The sequence below is a fragment of the Chinchilla lanigera genome, unplaced genomic scaffold, assembly GCF_000276665.1.
Source record: "Chinchilla lanigera isolate Chin_1 unplaced genomic scaffold, ChiLan1.0 scaffold00014, whole genome shotgun sequence".
Lineage (NCBI taxonomy): Eukaryota > Metazoa > Chordata > Mammalia > Rodentia > Chinchillidae > Chinchilla > Chinchilla lanigera.
This window is the reverse complement of record NW_004955415.1, coordinates 8,266,168-8,288,484: the sequence shown is the minus strand read 5'-3', so window position 1 is coordinate 8,288,484 and position 22,317 is coordinate 8,266,168. Positions and strand designations below refer to the sequence as shown.

Below are 22,317 nucleotides of genomic sequence, written 5' to 3'. Positions count from 1 at the left end.
ACAGTCAAGACAGCCCTCATCTAAATTTTGCTAAACTTTTCAGCAGGGTGTTTCTAATGCAAAATGTTTACTGTTTGCCAGAGAGCCAGATTATCAGCTGGTCATGCTCTGTAAGATTAACAAGAATTTTGCAAAAAACGGAGCTCTAAAATGGGTGCCAGTTGTAGGACTGCTTATCACTAGAACCACAGGACACTTACTAGTAATCAGAGGCTTCCAAACCTAGCTACTCAGCAGATTCCTCTGGTGCCAGCTCCAACTACAAAACTATAATCATCACAATGCATCTGTATTTTTTCATTTTTTCCCTTGAACCTTGGACTAATGTACAACTCAAAACCAAAGGACAAAGGAGGATTAAAAGAAAATAAATAGGCATCCACTAATATAATTTAAAAGTTGGTTTTTTGGGTTTGGTTTTTTTTTTTTTTTTTTTTGTCTTTTTGAGACAGGATCTCACTATGTAGTTCAGGCTGGCCTTGAGCTCACTTTGTAGTCTAGGCTGGTCTTGAACTCACAACGATCCTTCTGCCTCAGCCTCCCGAGTTCTGGGATTACAGGCATGTGCCACCATGCCATAGAATGCTCTCTTAGCTAAAAACCATTGCTTCCAGCTCAATGTCACCTACCTTTTGTAAAGTAGCTTACTCCACCTTTCAAATGTAGTGCCTTTAAAGAACCACCCCACTTTGAAAATAACATTTATTCACCATTAAGGCCAACAGTTTACATTCATTTAGTGCTTTAGTGTAGAACATTCCCATTTATTATCTTATTAAAATTTCACGTGACTTTGTGAGGGAGCTCAGGCCAAATTTTCCCAGAGTCAAAGAGCAGGTAGGTGACCAAGGAGAAATCAGAAGAATGATTCCTATACAATTAGCTCAAGATCCCTTCTACACGGCCTTCCCTACCAAATCCTACCAGTTTCCCAAGCTGCATTTGTCGTCTTTCTAATTTCATCCCTTTGCCCTGCTTTCTCCTCACTTCTACTCAGTGCAGAAGGAGTACTATCTGTATCCCCATAAGCATTTATCATTGTTCTGACAAAAGACCACAGAGCATCTTGTGAGCCACACTCTGTGATACTGGGGATGCACTCAAAACTGAGACCTCAGGCCTTCTCCCTCTGGCCAGACCATCATCTCCATCGAGGAGCCCTGGGTAATCATGACTATGGAGGAACAAGAAAACAGCCTGTTGCTAGTCACAGGTGCGAGTCTCTCGGTCCGTCTTTTCAATCCTGGCCTTCCTTCCAGCCATCATACCTCAGTGAAAGGAGTCACTGGTGAGGAGGTAATATGCTATTTTTGACAACCCTTAGGCTGTAACTCCTTAATAGGTCCCTCTTGCATATCTGTCTTCCTGAGAAACCACTCTGAAGATACCACCATGTATTACAGCAGCCATTGATATTTTCCTACTAATCTATCCATAACTGTGTAAAGTTTGTAATGTTCCTATCCTATTTCATAAATGGATGTCTGTTTATTATTATGTGTTTCCTACAACAACCATTGAGAATAGTTAATGATTCTTCAATAGGTCACTCATGTATAGCTCTATTTATTTTCTTTAGAAGCCACTTTGAAGATACCAAAGTATAGTACAACAACTCTTGATAATCTCCTACCTCTTTTGTCTGTAACTCACTATTATTTGTCTATTTGCTTTCCTGAGAAACTATTTTGTAGGCAATAATATGTAAAATGGTAACCATTGATAATTTCCTACCATTTTGTCTGTAATTTGCTAAGTCCCCCCTATTATTATGTTATCCTTCTTTTATTCTTTAAAATAAAAAATATAAAAAAAAAAAAATTAAAACTGAGACCTCAGGGCACAGCCACCACGCAACAGTAAATAAAGGATGGGAAATAAGAGAAGATCTTGATTATGTGAACACAAACACCAAATAGCAGATGAGTATCTTTTGGAGGACAGTCTTACTGAGCAAATGTAAGGCTCGAGCCCAGATGTCATGTTTGCACAGAGATGGCCTTGTTGCTTGGCTTGTCATAATTAGCCATGCATTCTGTTAATTGCTTGATCACCCACTGGTGTATTGAAAAGCAAGGTCAATATGAGCACAGGGAGTCATGTTTTGGGACCAATACAGTAGTATTTATTCAGGCTATTAGATAACTACACCCTCCAGCCCTTTAGCACCAAGATTGAGGCTTAAAAATAATGCCTAAGGAAAGCGAGCAGAGCCAAAGATTTTTAATACTTAAGCAAAAGCAAGTTTGGAAGTCAGTCCAAGAGGCCAGCACCAGTCTTAAAAAACACAGAATCACCGAACTGTGAAGTTTGCTCCTAGAAAAAGTACTCCATACTCCAGAGGAGAGAAAAAGATTAAAATAAAAATTTACATGTCTAACCATTAGCCCTAGAAATATGCGCAAATTACACTACTTGTGATTTTTCAGGTAATTACTTGAGACTTGGGATGTTTTAATCCAGAAATTCAAAAACTTAAAAAAGTTATGTACCTATTTGTTAGAGTGAGAAGTATTCATATTAGTAACTTCAATAATAATGAAAATTCAATAAACTACAAATGGCTATCCATCCCATGAATTTAATCGGTAAAATTTGATTTGAAATTTTATGGCTATTTTATTCTATTCCAGGAGGAATTTCATTGATGTTTTTATTAAAAAACTGAATGAACATATCTGAAGTATATACTCAATGTTGCTAATGTGTACTATTCTATGCTGAGCATGTTTAATCCCAAAACCAAGCTTGGAAACCATCAGAGGTTACATAGAAGCTCTCAGACATGGAAAGGTGAGGGCATGGGCCATTGCCGTGGTTTATATTTAGATGTCCCCCTAAGAGTCTCAGGTGCTCAGAGGCTTCTGAAAGGTGGCTGGATTACGAGGGCTTATAGCTGATTTGCTGTTAGGAAGCGGGGTCTGGTCTGAAGAGATGAGTCATTGGGAGATGTGACCTGGAAGGACGCATCACCCTTGCAGTCTCCTCCCTTCTGGCTGTGCTTCCAGTCCACCAGGAAGTGAGCAGCGCCCCTCAGCCCAGGCCCTTCTACCATGCCACCAATCACACAAGGACTGAAGCCTCTAAAACACGAAATAAACTTCTCCTCCTTTAAATTGTGTCAAGTATTGTGTCCCAGTGACAAGAAAGTGACCAAGACAGAATTTGATACCAGGGAAATGGGTACCAATGTCATGCTGTGACACTGCCTGACTTGTAGGGAGTGGCCGAGTGAGATCGATCACACATGCAGGGCTAAAGCACGGCCAGCCCGAGAACATGGAGCACCCGACACAAGCCAAACTCCATGTCAGGTATTGAGTCCCAGTGACAAGAATGTAACTGAGACAGTTATGGAGGAATAATCTTGTTATTCAAAAGCAGAAAGCACAAAGCAAACAAAAACAGCTCTGCAACATCATGAAGAGAGTAGAACCACACAGTAGGGATGACATGAAGATACCAGAAGTTTTGTTTGCCACCAAAACAGCCACATACAATAAGGCTGAAAGGGCAAAATCCATTACAGTACTTCTGTAAAGTGTCAGTTACTAAAACCAAATCAAGGGGCTGGGGATTTAGTTCAGTGGCACAGCGCCTGCCTGGCAAGCATTAAGGTCATGAGTTTGATTCCCGGTACCACAGAAAAAACAAAAAAACAAAAAAATTTTAAAAATTTAAAAAATTAAAACTAAATCAAATGCAATCAATTACATTCCACCTAGTAAAATACAGATCTGTTACAAGGAAAAGAAGAATCAGTAAGGAAAGAAACCCAAACTAATAATTCTATTGTAAAGAACAAACACAAAATAGTAAGAAATTAATAAGCCTATCTCCAAATGTAAAATTTCAAGGAGCACAAAATACAACTTTCCTCTTTCCTCTAAAACATCTAAAATAATACACTCCGGGGCTGGGGATTTAGCTCAGCAGCAAAAGCGCCTGCCTGGCAAGTGCAAGGTCGTGAGTTCGGTTCCTGGTACCGGAGAAAAACCAAAAAAAAAAAAATAATACACTCCATTCTTCATTTTCCAAAGTAAAAGTTTGTGTTCTGCTCTACATAATAAATTAAGCACATTCCCAAATGAGATGACTTTAACTTTTTTTAAATTTCAGATTAAGGATTCATTTTAGTATTTTCTGATTTGGCCCAAAAGTCCTAAGACAAAGCAAAGCATCAGCCTAAAGTCTTTGACCCCAGACATTTAGGCTGTTCATCAACACTGCTTGTGACATCTCTGGACCTACAACAACCACAGCCACTGTAACAATCAAAAAGAGAATGAGAAATGTGGGGAAATTTGTTCCACGCCAAATGTTTGCACCGGTCCCTTATGCTACTCTCTCCATAGTTAATACCACTGTGGAGCTAAAATAGAACATTCCTAGTTCCACGACTTTTGAACTGCGAAGTTTATATCCCTAAAGATGGTGAACTGCAGAAATGCAAAATCTCAGGCACAGAATGTGCTCCTTTGGTGCAATAGTAAAGCATTATAAACACTTTCTATATTAAAACAAATGCATGATAGAAATTAGGATCAAAATTCATATGAAGCTTTAAGATTGTGACTGTAAAATCTATGAGCCACTTTGTTTAATCCTCACAAGAACCCTCTGGGATAGGGATATTATCTCCATCACACAAGTGAAGAAACTGAAGCTTAGAGAAGCCAAGTAAATTATGCAAGGGCGTATAATTATTTTCAGTGGAGCGACTGTAACCCAAGGGTCTAGTTTCTGCAACCCAGAACACGAGACTTCATAAGGCCTAGGAGAGTTAGAACGACTATGAGTAAAGCAGACCTTCATAAGGCCTAGGAGAGTCAGGATGACTATGAATAAAGCAGACTATGTAAACTGCTGAATCAATGAGCTGGAAGTGGAAAAATAAGAGACAGGCTGCTATAGTTCTGCCTGCTTTCTAGCTCCTGGCAGGCCTCACGGATGGTACAGAGATCTCCCTGTAATCATTTGCAGTTATGAGTTTCTGTTACTTCCAAAGCAAAACAAGGACAACGGGCAACACGGTGGAAAGAAAAGAGAGGTGAAAGGTGCAGTGTTCCCTTCCACTTGTTATTTTTGTTGAGACACCTATATCTTTCCCACACAGACCAGAACTACAGAAAGTTGACCTCACTCCCAGTCCCAGGAGCAGATTTTGACTGATCAAGGCAAATCCACTTACAACATTCCTCTGAACACTCTTACTGGTCCAGAACAGAGCAGGTGATCCAAGTTGACTCAGTTGGTCTCAGAGAGAGTAGTTCTCCATGTTCTCCCTCTCATGGCTGTCCCCAACTAATCAATAAACACAGCAAAGAAAGACGCTGACCCTAATTCCCCTAGCAGCCCTGAGGAATCCAATCTTGAAAAAAAAAAATATATATATATATATATATATATATATTATATATATATATATTTATATAAAAGCTACAGGAGGAAAATGTCAGATGCAGTTAGTAAAGAATGAAAACATATTTGAAAGCCAGGCATGGTGGCTGCATGCCTGTAATCCCAGCACTCGGGAGGCTGAGGCAGGAGGACCATTGCGGATTTGAGACCAGCCTGGGCTACAAAGTGACCTCAAGGCCAGCCTGAAGTGCATAGCGAGACCCTGTCTCAAAAAGACAAAAAAAACAAAAACAAAAACAAATGTGTTTGAAATATCCAGGTGTCCAAGAACACGGCAGGGGTAGGGCAGGTTGGGGACAATGTAGTTCTTGCCACAACCACCAAGAGGACTGTGGAAGCCGAAATCAGATCTCTACCAAGAGACACAAAAGAAGAATCACCAGTTCTATAGGAATCTTTTCCAAGCCTAGCTCTGAAAAAGGAGCCTACAGGCCGAGCAGAGACAGAGTAACATCTGGTTTCTGGTCACACAACCACACCTGTGAACCAGGTGAAAGTCTAATTTTAAGCTTGAAAGTCTAATTTTAAGCTCAGCACCCATAATAGGTGTTTGTTTTGTTTTGTTTTCCTTTGGGAAAAAAAAAACTGTTTCATCTTCAGGGTGCACTAACTGGCCATTACTCTTACCTTCCCTCACAAAGGAAGAAAATAAGTCATAATGTGTCTTCCGTTTGTGGATGCCCCATATTCCAACTCCCAAACTGCCCATTCGTTTAGAATGTCTGCCTAAATGACTCCAAATCCATTCAAGAGCTAAGGGAAAATACTTTAGAATCTGGATCACAGCTTCTGTATCTCCTATCCTGTTCAGAAACCTCCCAGAGCTGAGTGTTCCTGAAAAGACAAAACCCATCCTCTACACCAAGGATCCAAAATACTTGACCTCTGAGATAAACCCTTCCTCCATACATTTCCATATTTTTCCTCACTGCTTGTCCAAGGTGGAGTTATGATACCTGGATTCACATCTTGGCTCAGCAATTTACTGAATGTGTCACCTGGAGCGAGTTACTTAATTTGAACCTCAAATACTGCACTTGACATATCTAGCTTCGCCCTTGAGAAAGGAGTGTCAATGGGGATTAGTTTGCTGTATCAACGACATACAAGTGTTTGGGAGAGGATTAGAACATAATAGACCAAAGAAGAAGAAAAAAGTGTACCTGGTCAAACCTTTTAATAAAGGAGTCTGACCAGAGATGCCAAAATATAAAACACACATGACCTTTAAACCAGAAATCCTATTTTACTCAATCCATCTTAAATTGAGAAATGTGGAATCACAGAAATTTTCATTACAACACTATTTGTGTGGAATAGCCAAAACTTCAGAAACAACTTAAGTGTCAATTAGGAATGTACCGAGAAAATTATGCAAATAGGTACTACCTGTAGGTGGGAGAATTTGTTTTCCAGAACTGGTTAATATTTTTACAACAAGCATATGTCCTTTATTCCCAAAATCAGAATGACTTTTAAAACTAATTTTTTAAAAGCATACAAAGTAAGAAGGTTTCTAAAGGGCTTTTTCCTCTGGATTCTCAGGGCTAATTATCATTTTACTATAATAAATAAAGGTTTAATTCAGCTTTTAAGACTAGCCAGCATCTGCCAAAAAAAAAAAAAGCAGATAAAACAAAAGATGTTTTTTGGCATAAAATCAAAAAAAGTCTATCTTTTCACCATTTCTGCATATAAAGAAAAGAACCCTATTCTCTGGCCACATACTTTATAATCGCAACCACCTTGTCCTACAGGAGCTGTTGTCACAAGGGAAACTAGGAAATAAGTAATGGGTAGCTCAGAGCGAACCTACTCTGATGCTAGGAAGACCTGGTATTCTCATTCATCCACTAGGCGGCTGTGGGAACATCCTAGCATTATCACTACAGGATCACAGTCATCGGAAGCAGTGGTTATTTGAAAAAGTATTGGAGCGTAAGAGTGGATTTTAGATATTGGGGCTTTAATTATTTGGGCTTGAGGACTTTACTATTTGCATCAAATTGATAGGTGTGTTTTAAAAAAAATCAGAAAGCAAAAAAACACGGTAAATCTTCCTCTGAAATTGTAGTTCACAGCAATCACTACTATTAACATTTATGGCCTGTGTTCCTTCTGTGTTTTGTTGCTGTTGTTTTGTTTTCTTTTTTACTAGTACACGTTTGCTGTACATGAAATTTGTATTCCTCATGGGGAGCAGGTACATGTACATAACATAGCTTGGTACTTTCTTTAAATCCCCTTCCTGCCCACTTCCCTCCCTCCTCTGAATCCCCTTTCCTCATTTGCATTATTATTGGCATTATTTTTCTTAGCTCATACTTATGGCATATAGTGTCTACATTCATCGTGGTTATCATGTTCCTGTACGTGGCTTATCTTAATTCTTCTTACTTCCCCTTCCTTCCCCTTCCCTTCCCCTCATCCACTTTTTAAAATATACCTCAGATGTCCAATAACTGAGTTGTTGCAGCAATGATACAACTGTATATATTTATTAAACCTCACAGAACTTTATAAAGAATAATAATTTTTATTGTATGTAAATAAGATCTCAAAAATCCAACATTTAAAAGTTCCATCTAGAGAAATACCTATAGGATGAAGTGTCATATACAAGGAATATAAGTTTTACAACCAGTGTGTTCTTGTTTGTAATAAAGAGAAACTAGATGCCATGCAAATGTCTATCAAAAAGGAAGCAGACAAATAAAATTTATAACCATAAGCTTGAATCATATATAATAGTATGAAGGAATAAGTTAGATTTATTTATATATATAATCTCCAATGAATAAGGCTCAGAAATTATTTTTAAATAAAAAAAGAGAAGGGTCCAATAATTTACATAGCATAAAATCATATAAAAAATGTAAAAACCACATTACACAGCCTCAATAACTACATATACAAATACCTAAAGTATTTGTTGAAAGACCTGTAAGACTCTTCAGACTGATAATATTCACTCATCTGGTGTGAAGACGTCAGAATTGGGACAGGTGGTCAGAGAAGAACTGAGTTCTGTCACTTTTCCTTCCACAGGAAAATATATTCCTTTACTTTTTTTAAGTCAAATAAGTTTATTGCTGCAGTTTGGATATACATAATTGATCACATTCACTGTAGGGAATTTGTACCTGTGCGTGATATTTCTTAGTTCCTCTTTTTTTTCCCCATTCACTTCTGTCTACAACTCATACAAATTCCACATTATAAAGTAGAATCATAGCTTTTTCATAAGTGTGTTCATATGTACATCCCTGTACCCAAAAGACACACACACACATAGACACACACACACAAAAACACACACTCAGGTGATCTTACCAATTTGGATTTTCCATACTTTCTCTGAAGACAGACTCTTCCTTCATGGATGCATACTGTGTCCATGTAAGGCAGTGACTCCGTATATCCATGTTTCTTTCCTGAAGATTGAGCCATGATTCTTCTTCTAACTGGATACTAGGTACCTTTAAAATGCTCATCTGTCCAACAAAGGGAGGATGGCTTTCTCAGTTTAAGAAAAACTACGTAGGGACTGCTTCTAGACCTACTTTCAGTCTTGATAATAAAGAGGACAAGAGATTCTGCTATACACATGATGGCTCACCAATGGCCATAACTCTTGATAATCAAACACACTGTGACCTTACTGAGTGCTGGTGAGGACATGCAAATGGCCCAGGATTTATGTAGGCTGTACAGTCCCTGGTCTGATTTCCATAACTGCTAAACACTAAGCAAATTATCAGCCTCCTTCATGTCTCCTCTAAAGCTGGATGTGGCCTTCTTAAATTGATGAATTCTGATCAGGCCCATTTACAGGCTCCCATGTAGGACAATGTCATGTAAAATATTTTCTTTATTTTAAACTCTGTCCAATACCAAGAAATGTATGCTTTCTTAGGTGGAGAAGACATGGAAAACTACAAAGGCAAAATTGTACAAGTCAGAAGTATTCTTAAATTATTTAAGAATTGAGATACAAGACAAAGTTGAATGCCTTTTTAAATAATAGATTCAAAGTGCGTATGTAGGGCAAAGACAGGGTATGCACTCTGTGGAAAAAGGCAGTAATAATTTGCGGCTACACTGCAACACATTTACCATCTGGAAAATAAAAGAAAGTTCATTTTCATTGTCATTAGCTTTCTTTCCCCTAAGAACATGACAGTCTTTTAATCCATGTTAAGGAAGTGATGAAAGCTGCCATTTTTCCTACATACAGTAAAGCAATTTAATTTGCAAGCTAATCAGCAGGAGCCAAGCTAGGTTCTACATCACACCCAGAATCTCTTCCGGGTTAAAATAGTCACCTAACACATTTTCAAAAGTGTGCACTTACTAACAGTTTTTAAACGATTCTTATCAAGTCTCTTTATGGTTTAAGCAATACAATTAAAAATTTCCACTCACCTTTCTCCAAAAAATAATCACCAGAATGCTTAAAGATTTCAAAAAGAGAAAACAATTTTCTATCATGAAGATTTCATCATCAATAATATTACTTTACAGAAATACAACACAGAAAGGCTTCCCACACAGCACTAAGAACACTGCACTCTCAGAAATTTCTAACAGTGAATTAGAAATTAAAACTGCCTTACTTCAAACTCAGACTATTTACAACCTACCAACTTCTAATCACTTTTATCTGAGAGTCATTTCTAACCATAAAAAGATTTAAAAATATAGACACTTCATGCAAAATGCTGAAAGTATCTTTAAAATTGTTATAGAATATCTCTATATCCATTAAGAATCCTCCACAGAAGAGAAAGATAGAGACAAATTATCTCTAGTGACATGTGCCAAAACTGGGTTGGATAGGAAAACAATCTCTTCCTCTGAACAGCTATGAAGTGGGAGAAACAGGAAGTCCCAGTTCTCCTTTACACCTAAAAATGCTCTCTCTTCATGACTGTTAAGAATTACTCAATGGTACCCCACTGTAATTACATTTTGAAATGAATTTACCTTCCTTAAAATTTCTGGAATCACATTCTGACAGATTGCAATCCTCCTTCTATAGATGATTCCTGTCATTTCATCTAGAAAAAGAAATTTTTACTTAAAAAATTAATTAAGAAAATGCATTCTTGTCTTAATGTCAATAAAGCTTTAAAAGGCAATCTGAAGTTCCTACAGGTCTGAGTACAATTTCTAGAGAAAATATTGACCAAAACTCACTTTCCTTGACCATTTTTCTGAGCCAAATCATAGGTACTCCTCATCTGTGATCAAGGAATTAGGGTAAAACCACAACGAACAATGCCATGCTCTAGTAGGGATTTTAAAAAATAATAATGAATACACACTATCCCTTACTCTGGACTGCCAGTGAGAATGATTCATTGACAGTGGCCAGTGCACTTCCATCTGATCCAATAGAGAATACTTCAACAGTGAGAAGGACAATATGGTTCTGTCACCTTCTGCACTACCCTCTGAAGCACAAATTTGTGAGTACAAAGTTTAAATGTATAATTAATTGATTATACTAGCCATAGTCTTGTAGCACAGAAAACTCCCTTTGACCAGGATTTGTTTTGAAGGGAAGTTTAATGGTCGATACATTGTGTCAACTTGAAAAGTCTGAAAGCTTAACTAAGTAACTTAGCAGTTCCACATCTTGGGTGTAGACAATATACCCTTAGTTCTAGGATGCTGTTCACTGCATCAACTTGAGAAGTTTAGAAGTATAACTAAGTGATTCAGTAGGGGGTCAGGGTCCTCACTTTGTAAACATCTTGAGCCTGGGCAAGAGGAGAGCACAGAGATGGTGTGAGTGCTACACCCACCCTAGGGCAGGTAGCCTGCATGCAGTGTAAGGGAAGAAAAGAGATCCCCTACCACCACCTTTGCTCTCATTTGCTGTCTTCAGCTGCCTTGAACTATTGCCCCTCTGCCACACCACAGCTGATTATGGACTGAAACCTCTACAGACTGTGAGCCAAAGAAACTTTTCCTTCCTTAATTTTGGGCATCTGGTATTTTGTCTCAGCAATGAGAGAAAAGTAACTAAGACAGTGAAATAAATGAATAAATAAATAAATAAATGTGAGTTAAGAAAAAAAGGAGGCAGGGCAGCAAAAAAGAAAAACTTCGAAGTGCTGTCACGTGCCCTGTGAATTCATGGGACTCAGCCATTCTGCCACTGGGATTCTCAAAGCTCGGGATGTTGGAGTCCTGATCCCTGTTGCAGTCATCCTGACTTCCGGAAGCTGCTGAGAGAGTGCAAAACCTTCTGCCCATGCCTATGCTTATTCAATATTTGCAACACTCATACTTAAGATGAATTAGCCCCTCCTGGAGGCAAAGATGCCCTTAACCATGACAGAAATCAAAATTAACTCTATACCACTTTAGAATACACAACCATGTTCACATGTGATCTTCACAACAATGTAAAAACAATTATTTCTCCAGTTCACAGAGGAAGAAACTGATCCTTCAAAAAGTTCAGTCATGAAGGTAACAAAAATCAGGTCTTAATGCCAAGGAGCAAGTTTCTCCTACACTGGTGCAGGTACAAGAGAAAGTATTTTTAAATATATTTATATAGAAAATATTCTCACAAGCAAATGGCAGTTTTGAGTCAGTCAAAACACAAGCTATCTCGTGATTTCTAAGAAGGCTGAAGAACATGTTAGATCGTGGCCTGGGTGTCTCCAAAGGTTTGTGAATTGACTACATGTGCACGGTCATAGCTTCCTGCAGCTCACATTCCTTGAGTTCAAACACTAACAGTAACAACTTTTGCACTGGGGATGGAAATGACAGCAGTAGAGGTGCCTAAGCTCTCACCTAGAAGTCAGTAAAGATTTTCTGAAAAAGGCCATGTGGTAAATAATTTATGTTTTGTGGCCCATATAGACTCTCTTAAAAATACTCAAATCTGCTGTTACAGAAAAGGAGCCATAGATAATAAACAAATGAGTGTGGCTACATCACAATAAAACTTTACTTATAAAACATGCATTGCAAGTCATTATTTGTCAACGCCTTCTCCAGTCAATACTGAACCACACTGGCAGGCTCAGTTATGACTCTGTACTCTAGCTACTTTATGGTCACACTCACATATACACTATTATTCATACCTGTTTTGACATCTACAAACTGATGTATGAATGTATGATAGAGACATACAAGGTATGATAGAAAAATTCAGTAGTGAATGTTTCAATTAAAAAATATATATTACAGCAAAAGACACACTGCCATTAATCAATCACCCTCAGAATGCTCCCCCTTGCCTCGAACACACTTATCCCTTCAGGCTTGACAGCTTCTAAAGAGGTTCTGAAAGTCCTCTTTCATGTCTTTAGCTGTACTGTCACGGCTGGCTCAGTGTCCTAAATCACTTCAAAACATTTACCTTTCGTTGTCATTTTGAGTTTAGGGAAGGGCTGAGAGTCGCCGGGTGCCAGATCTGGTGAAATGAGGTGGCTGAGGACACACTGTAAGGTTTGCATGGATCTGCCCTTTCAGTGCATGACACTTGGCGGTGGCATTTACTGCATTTTTGACCACACTTTGTAAAGATACTTCCAGAACTGCTTCAGAAAGGGGCAAGAGCAATGGGATAAGTATGTTCAAAGTGAGAGAGGAGTATACCGAGGGGTTAATAATGGCAATATGTCTTTTACTGTAATGTTTTGGTTTTGGGTTTTTTTTTGTTGTTTTTTTTTTTTTTTTTTGGTATTTTTCCAGTACCAGGAATCGAACTCACGATCTCCTGCTTGCCAGGCAGGCGCTGTGCCACTGAGCTAAATCCCCAGCCCCCTGTAATGTTTTAAATTCAAACATTCATTGTATATTTTGATCACACTTCATAACCACTGTGACCTTGACTATTTAACTTCTCTGTACATCAGTTTTTTCATTCATTACATAGGAATAACCCTACTACCTAAATAAGAGTGCTTGGCACATGTTAAGTGCCCCCAAAGATTACATGTTACAATTATATGTAGTTCAATGTTATCATCAACTAGTAATTTAGGAAGTAAGAAGAGCATTATTCAAGACATAATAGCTCTCATACATACAGACACATACACATACATACATCTTTATAAAAATCAGTATCACTTAGTGATTATCATTGAAGTGAAGGTATAGTCAAAGAACTTACCTTTCCTTTCCTCCACAATTTTTACAGAGACGACATTTTTCTCCATGGGGTTGGGATACTAAATGAAAACATATAAAGAATTATCAGTCATCTTTTACTGAAGGGAATTAGTAGCAACCACAGCTATTTGCAGGACCCATAAATATTTGCCACGTAACTTCTATGTAAAGACCAGTTTTAAATCAAAATCTTAATTTCATCGTTAGGGCTTGGATAAGCAAGATGCCTGAACCTGTATGAAATCCTAACCCAGGGCAGAGAGGCTGGGATGACATTAAGCTAATTAATAAGTAATAATACTATTAATACTAGCCTAACACAAATCTACAGTGTTCTTTGTGCCACTGTGCTAAATGCTTTTATTGCATAATCTCATCTAAATCCAACAGCCACTCTGTTATGAATGGGCCATATAATATCATTTTCCCCATTTTTTTCAGAAGTGGAAACTGAACAAAGAATGGATCGCTTAGAGTCACCCGCAGGCCCTCGCTGGAGCCAAGAAATTAAACCAGGCTATTTAAAACAGAGAGATTCCTTCAGAACTGTGGCTGACGACTCAGGCCTCATTAGCTCCATTGGACTCTTTCCCCTGCAAGATTTCCTGCCTCATCCTGTGGTCAAATCTGAAAAGGAAATGAGTGGGAAGTCTCATCCAGTGCATTACAAGGTGCTGAGAGGAGTTAGAGCAAGACAAGCGGAGGATGGGTGAAGTGGGCCTTAGAGCCCCCTTGAGGAACCTGGAGGACTTGCACTCCATGTCGCCTGAATCCTGAGAAATGAGATTCAAAACTCTGAGTGTGGGCCTCCTCCACCCTACAGTCCTCCACACTCTGAGAGTGTGTGTAAGAGTCTGACTGACTTACTGATTTTCAGGGGAAAGGGTCCATCACTAATCACTATCACTATCAGATATTCTAGTTTGGGTTTTTCTGCACGGGAGAAGGAGTTCTCTGTTTGCAATACTGAGGATTGAACCCAAGGCCTCACACATGCTGCACAACCACTCTACCCCTGCGCTACACCTCCAGCTCTTTTTTTCCTGTTTATTTTGAGGCAGGGTCTCATTAAATTGCCCAGATTGGCCTTGAACTTGTATCCTCTTGCCTCAGCCTCTAAAGTAATGGAGGTTACAGGTGTGTCCACCACACCTGACTACGTTCACACATTCTTAACGATATCTGTGGCCCAAAAAGACACCACATGAAAACCTGTCTATGAGGGGAGGGATATTATCTATTTCAGTGAGTCCACCAACCAGCTCAGTGTCTGGCACGTGGTAGGCACTCAGTAACTGTTTGCTGAATCTGTGAATGATCTGAAATATCGATTTCAATGGCCTGGAGGTCAGTTTTGATGGCAGTGGCTCAGTCTTCAGCTGCCTCAACGCCTCACTACATTCCATGTTGGCAAATGTCACTCACACCTCCATCCTAGTAACTGCAATCTTGGTAACTAATGAGAAATGTAGTTTCTAAAAATGCTTCAAAAACATTTATTCGTTCATTTCAGCTCTAGGAAGAAGTGTTCAAAATTGTAATAAATGTTTGCTTGAAGTTTAGCCCTTTGACGATACATATCTGCTACTCAGCATCTGATTTAGATCTCCTGGTCCCCAGCAGAGATGTCACTTACCCCAGGCCTGTGAAACAACAGAGACATCTGACATTTACATGTGTCCCTGAATCATACATACAAATATGTAAATTATAATGTGTACACTAAAGTGAGACTATTTCCTTTACTGCATTCCATTCTGTTCACTGTGTCTCCATAAATGCATCCTGATTATTACCAATATACTGTAAGTTGTAGGGGAATTACTAAATTACGAAAGAAGTTGGAAATGTAATCAGCAGAGAAATACAGTGATAAAAGTCTTCAGGTTCTTTTTTTTTTTTTTTTTTTTGGTTTTTTTGGTTTTTTTCCCAGTACCGGGAATTGAACTCACGACCTTGCGCTTGCCAGGCAGGCGCTGTGCCACTGAGCTAAATCCCCAGCCCCTTCAGGTTCTGATTATTTCACTCAGTTTTCAGTGAAAATCCTAAAGATTATACATAATTTACATAATTTTTAATATTTGCTTATTAAGGCAAAGAGTATTTAAATAACAGTAGAAAGTTTCTAGTTATTGTTCATTTAAGTTTTTGAGTACATACAATAGCAGATACTGTTCCAGGCACTGAAGATACAGTAATGAGACAAAATCATACAGCCTCATGGATTTTACATGTTAGTTGGGGAAACAAATAATAAATATGTCAGGTTTGCTCAAGACAAAAAAAAAAAAAAATCAGACTAAGAGATGATAGGCAGATGGAAAATCAGGGAGGCACTGACACCCATTAGACAATGCTTGCAAATAAATAAAGTAAAATGGAAATTATATGAGCTAAATACAAGAGACCATGAACTGTTCACTCTAGTAAATAATTATTTGTAAGATTCAAGTCATTTCCCTATACAACAGCTTTTAGACCTGAATAAACATGAGCTTCAAGTTTCTGTACAAGAATGGTAAAAGAAACTAGAGGTTTATGTGCAATAACTAAATACCATGGGATGAGTGGCACACATTTTAACTTTATCTTTTGAAGATGTATTGAACTCAGGATTTCCCTACCTGACATAACTGGAAATAATCTGATGCCATCTTGTGGTAACTTAAATATTCATGTTTGAATCCACCAAAAAGAAAAAAAAATTTTTTTGAGATAAGGTCCCTCAACGTTGTCCAGGCTGAACGTGAACTCACAATCCTCCTGGCTCAGGTTCCTGAGCTCCAGAATTAATCAGAATTACAGAAATTACAGAATTACCCAGAAATTCAAGAAAATTTATTTGAAGTCAAATTTAAAAAAAAAAAAAAACTGGACAGAAGCAGTTTTTCTGCTCAGAAAAGATCACCACTAGGAACCCCAACCTGGGAAGACAAGGAACAGATGGACTAATTCCTGGACAGCTTTTCAAATACAGTATGACTGTGGGATTGACCATGCCCAATCAGGATCAAACTCACAGAAGACCTACTGAGTATCTACTGTGTCCATGCAGGGTGTTGTGTTAGAAGGAGCTTCCACGAACATGAAGCCATTTAGTCCTTCCCAAAACAATGAAAGACATTACCAGTAATAACACATGGAGCCTTTTTTGTTAAAAACCTAATGGCGTGATACCTGCACAGAAGCAGAGTCACACTAGGATTCTCTAGTCCCCACTCCACACTACTCTTCTAGAAGCAACGTGGTCTGATGACCTAGATTTCTGCTGAAAGCCTTTGTCTTTCTTGAACCTAGCTCAGCAGATCATAAACTTCAGTGTGCATAAGAATTATCTGTCCTACAAGCTGGGTGTGGCGGAGCGCACCTGTAATAACAGAAGGAAAATGTGAGGCCAGCCTGGGCAACTGAGTAAGACTTATCTCAAAATAAAATTTAAAAATAGGGCTGGGGAAGTAGTTCAGTGCTTCCTGGGTTCAGTCCCCAGTACTGCAAATAATAATTATCGCATGAGGCCACACACCTACCTACACCATGGATGCTACAACGGATGGGTGATTTAAGGGACTTTTTTCAAGATACATTTGACTTCATTTTAATCTTAGTTATAATTTTTACTTTCTTCACAGAATGAATAAGCTAACCCCTTCCCTTTCCCCAAAATATAAAACACTTATAAAATCAGCGTGCATGTTGTATGCATGTAACAGTCTCACAAAGGTGGACTCTCCTAAGGTGCTCATGTACTTCTGCTTTCATCTATTTCTCATACATTAAAAGGTAAGTTGCCAAAAACTGCATGGTGCTAGGAGAGAAATGTAGATTAAACACATAATTATGAAAAGCGAGACACCAAAAAATTGAGCCCATCTAATTACAGGAATAACATTGAATATACTTGTAAGTAGAACTCGATGAAGATCTGGTATTTACCTTTCTTACTCACTGAAGGACAAAAATCATAACTCAGAAAGCCTACTGTTAAGAGTAAGGAGTTCTTAAAAATGTCAATTTTCCAAAATCTCAGAAGTCGATGCCTGCTTTTTGTAACACTCCCTCAGAAGGGTCAATAGGCCTCAAAGGAGTTGTTATACACCAACTTTCAAGTGGATTTACCCAAGAGAGTACAGGGAAGCAGGTGAGCTGACAGATCTCTCTGATTATGCTGCAAAGGAAGCTGTGAAGACTAAAATAAGCCTGTCATAGTAACACATATGCATCTGCTTTATAAGCTTTAGAAGAATCTGCTACCCAGGCTGCTTCTGAACATGGACATGCAAGGGGATGGGTGTGCTGAGAAGAGCTGGTGTTTAGTTGTAGAGGTTGAGTGTGTACACACACACACACACACACACTCTCACTAGTCTGTACCAAATGCCATTTATGAGCCCCATCACATCGTCTACCTCAGAAGAAAGGCAAAGTTAAACCAAGTTAAACCAAGTTAAACCAAAGTTAGACCAAGAGCAAATGAGTCACTGATTAATCAAAACGTCAGTGATCAAAGATCAAACACTGGGCCAAGGATATAGCTCAGCGGCACAAGTGCCTGCCTGGCAAGCGCAAGGTCTTGAGTTCAGTTCCGGGTACCAAAAAAAAAACATATTTAAGTCAAGAGATATTTCAAATGCTTTTCAAATGCTCTTCACAGCTCCTTCTTGCCAGCACAATGATGAAACGGAAAGAGCAAAGCACAAGGAACCAAGCCATGAAGACCTGGATACCACTGTGTGTGAAACCAGGGGGGTAGACCCAAGACGATCATCAAAGGTCCTTCTGCCTGAGACAAACTATGGTTCTAAACAATGCCAGCCAAAGTCCACCAGGCTCCCTCTCTTTCAAAAATAACCTAACAGAGACATAAGGGTATAATTTAGTTGATAGAGCCCCTGCCTAGCTAGTACGCACAAGGCCTCAGGGTCAATTCCCAACAAGAAGAAAAAAAAGTCTCAGTAATTAGCAATGCCACAGTAAGGTTTTGGGGGATTTGTTTATTTGGGGTTTTTTTTGTTTGTTTTTGTTTTTGGTACTGGAAATGGAACTCATGACCTCACGCTTGCCAGGCAGGTTCTGTGCCCCTGAGCTATATCCCTGGCTGCTCTTTGGGGATTTTTTTAAAGGAAATTTTATTGAATGTAACTTACATACCATAAAGCTTGCCTACTTAAACTGTATAATTCATTGATTCCTGGTATATTCGCAGAGTACGGCAACCATCGCTATAATCCAAATTTTATGATTCCCAGGAGAAACCCCATGCCTATTAGCAGTCCTTGTCATGCCCCCAACAAGAAGCCACTAATTTGTCATCTTCATTAATTTACCTCTTCTGAACATTTCATATAAATGGAACCATATGATATGCAGGAGCCTTTGCCTGGCTTCTTTTTTCTTAATTTATTGGTACAATTTATTGGTACAATAACCACATTCATCATAGGGAATTTATACCTGTACAAGATAGATCATAGTTCCTCTTTTTTCCCATTCCCCTCCCTTCAACCCCTCTTTTCCTCCTTATTTACAAAGCTTTGTTTTGCATTTTATAGGAGAAAGGGGGTGGGATAAGAAAAAAAGGATAAAATGGAAACAGTGAACTTTCTTAAAGGATAGTAAAAGATCACAATAGGAAAAGCAATCCTCTTATATCAACTCTCAGTTTAACTCTTATCTCAATACTAAGGAGGAAACCTAAAGTCCTTGTGCACTCCAAGAAAGTGTTCTACCACTAAGGTAAAACCCCAGCCTTTTTATTTTGGGACAGGGTCTCACAAAGTTTCCAGGCTGGCCGTGAATCTGCAGTCTCCGGGGTGGAGAAGATTATAGGTGTGGGATACCATATCCAGCTATACACATCCAATGTTCTTAAAGATGCAATCCAAGTCTGCAAGGTAACTGACTAGCATTCTTCAAAACTATCACGGTGGCCAGGCATGGTGGTACACGCCTGTAATCCCAGCACTCAGGAGGCTGAGACAGGAGGATCGTTGCGAGTTCGAGACCAGCCTGGGCTACAAAGTGAGCTCAAGACCACCCTGAGACCCTGTCTCAAAAAGATAAAAAAAAAAAAAAACATCATGGTATAGAAAGACAGAAAAACTAAGGAACGGTACTAACCTGGAGGAGACTGAGACATGACAGTTTAATGTGACGTGCGATTCTGTATCAAATCCTACACTAGACAAAGGGTATTAGCATAAGATCCCGGGTTTAATCCCTAGGACCAAATAAATAGAAAGTAAAAATTCAATTGTGGCTCGGGGAAGGTGGCAAAGGGAATTCTTTGCTTTTACAATTTTTTATATGTCAAAATATTTCTACATGAAAAGCTTTTAAAATAAACCAAAATTTAAGAATATATATAGAATGTTGAAAAACAGAATAAGTGTTAGAGTCCAAAAACCCTGACTTTGAAATCCATCTGTGAGCGTCTTACACAAATTACTTTGATTTAACTTGGTTTCTTCATCTGTAAAATGAAAACACCAACCTCAAAGAGTTGTTACAGAAATTAAGGGAAATAATCTTAAGGAAAGTATAAAACTAGCACCATGCAGACACACAATAAATGGTAGCTGGTTGTGATACTAAAGAATGAAGCTCCAGGCAAGCCTGCAATCCCAACAATGGGGAGGCTGAGGCAGGAGGATCGCAGTGAGTTCAAGGTCAGCCTGCACTACACAGAGATCCTGTCTAAAAATAAACAAACAAACAAAAACTTAAGAATGAAACAAGGCTGGGGGTGTAGCTCAGTGGTACAGCATGCCTAGCATGCATGAGGTACTAGGTCTGATCTTCCACTGCAAAAAATAAAAAGAAGAAATCATGAAAACATTAAATTTAAATAAAGATTTTAAATCTGCTGCAGTGTGGCATTAGATACTTTGCTTAACAGCATCTGTCATCTAAAAATATCTAAATGATTAAAAATTATTAGAACCTAATACTTCCTATTTTCCTAGGCTAGCAAAAACCTCAGAAGCTCATGCTTTCCCAGTTCAGAAATTGGCTCCCTGATACTTCCTTATGTATTCCACTGTATCAAAGAAGGAAAGTACTAGAGGGAATATTTACTTCTAAAAAAAGGGGTATAGACTGGTCCTAAGTACTTCAAAAGCTTTCACAGATTTATAATTAAAATATGAACCCTGTCCCACACTATAGGTCTGCCATGTGCCCCTGAAAAAGCCTTTGTCACAAAAGTTAACTCCATTTCCCTTGGCAGCAGACATGACGAGGCTACGTTTATTTATTTTCACATTCCCAGTGACAAAACGAAGCATAGACTATGATGAATCCCAAATAATAGACATATAATGAATGTGTCCCTATTAGTACTTTGATAGGTAAATATCTTTCATAAACGAAGCCCATAATCTGTGCTAGATGTTATTAAGTACACTTTAAAATTATTTAAATGTCACTTTAAAAAATAATTTATCATTCACATATGCACCTTTATTTATACTTACTCTCGCCTGCATTACTCTAAGTTAGTAAAGATTTCGGCAGGCTAATTCTCTCAGCTTTTCATTTTCAGGTGCATGAAATAAACATAATAAATTATTATCTTTATTCAACAAACACTTTAAAAGTACCTACTGTGTGCCAACATGAAGTAAGCTATATTACATAAGCGAATGCATGATCCAATTTAATTACTTCAACAGCTCCAGAAGATAGTTACTGTTATTCTTATTTTACAGATGAGGAAACTGAGGCACAGCAAACTGGACTGGCCCTCCATGCTCATGGGTCTGGGAGCAATTCAGCCTGATGTCAGAGCCCAGGCTGCTCACATCTGTGCCATTCTCCAGCCTCCCACGCCTCACCTTCTAAAACTGAGCTGAGGTAAATAAAGGTGAAGACTGGTACAACACGTCGAGAAGATAAATCAACGTTATGTTACTCTCGGCCTGTGCTCTATCAAGTCATTTATTCGGGAAAGGCAGGTTCACTCTAAATATTTCTGGAGCTCTGCAGGGAGATATGTTGTTACACACGTGTACGTGTCAGATTTGCAAGGGAGAATAGATAGGATCAGAAATGGAAACATTATTAATTACCCAATCAACTTTCTACTCTAAATGGAAATAGCCATTCATAAATCCCCTTTACGAGCTTAAGGGTAAATACTCAAGCCATTTTAGTCAGCACATTAGGCTTCCAACTAGAATAAATAACATCTGAGGTCATGTATAGAAGCAAAGAAATTATTTTAATCTGTCTATTTTATTATAGTATTCAAAGTATGGGCATGTTTGTGAATTGTACACTAGCTTTAGTCTGAATGATACAGGGCTAATGCCAGAAGAGTGAGCTTCATTCATTCACTGAAAAAAGGATTGCTGAGTACGTGCTACATTCCAGGATCTCTTTGGGTACTTGGGATACACAAAACAATGAAAATCGCTACCGTGAAGCTCACACTCTATTCAAATGACTTTTTTGCCTACAGCATACAATGAGTCAACCTGGCTATAGGAAGAAAAGGATTCATTTCTCTGGTCTCATTTAGATACAAACAAAAGACCCAGTCAATACATGGGCTTTAAATTCCATGTGGGTGAAATATAAGACATTCTCTTTGCATCCAGCTCATGCAAGGCAAGCCCATTAAAAGGCCTATGTAAGCTTCCAGAAAAGTCAGTCTCGGGGCTGGGGATTTAGCTCAGCGGCAAAGCGCCTGCCTGGCAAGCGCAAGGTCGTGAGTTCAGTTCCTGGTACCGGAGAAAAACCAAAACCAAA

General features: G+C 38.6%; 1 protein-coding gene across 1 annotated transcript in view; it reads right to left on the bottom strand.

Annotated features, from left to right (window-relative positions):
- Prelid2 (PRELI domain containing 2) overlaps positions 1-22,317 on the bottom strand; it is an 82,473-nt gene that overhangs the window by 53,695 nt on the left and 6,461 nt on the right. The window contains exons 2-4 of the mRNA XM_005380687.2: positions 13,571-13,628; positions 10,408-10,481; positions 8,755-8,915 (exon numbers count right to left, since the gene is read on the bottom strand). Of these exons, the coding sequence (XP_005380744.1) occupies positions 8,755-8,915; positions 10,408-10,481; positions 13,571-13,628 (293 nt within the window). The remainder of the gene's footprint in view (positions 1-8,754; positions 8,916-10,407; positions 10,482-13,570; positions 13,629-22,317) is intronic.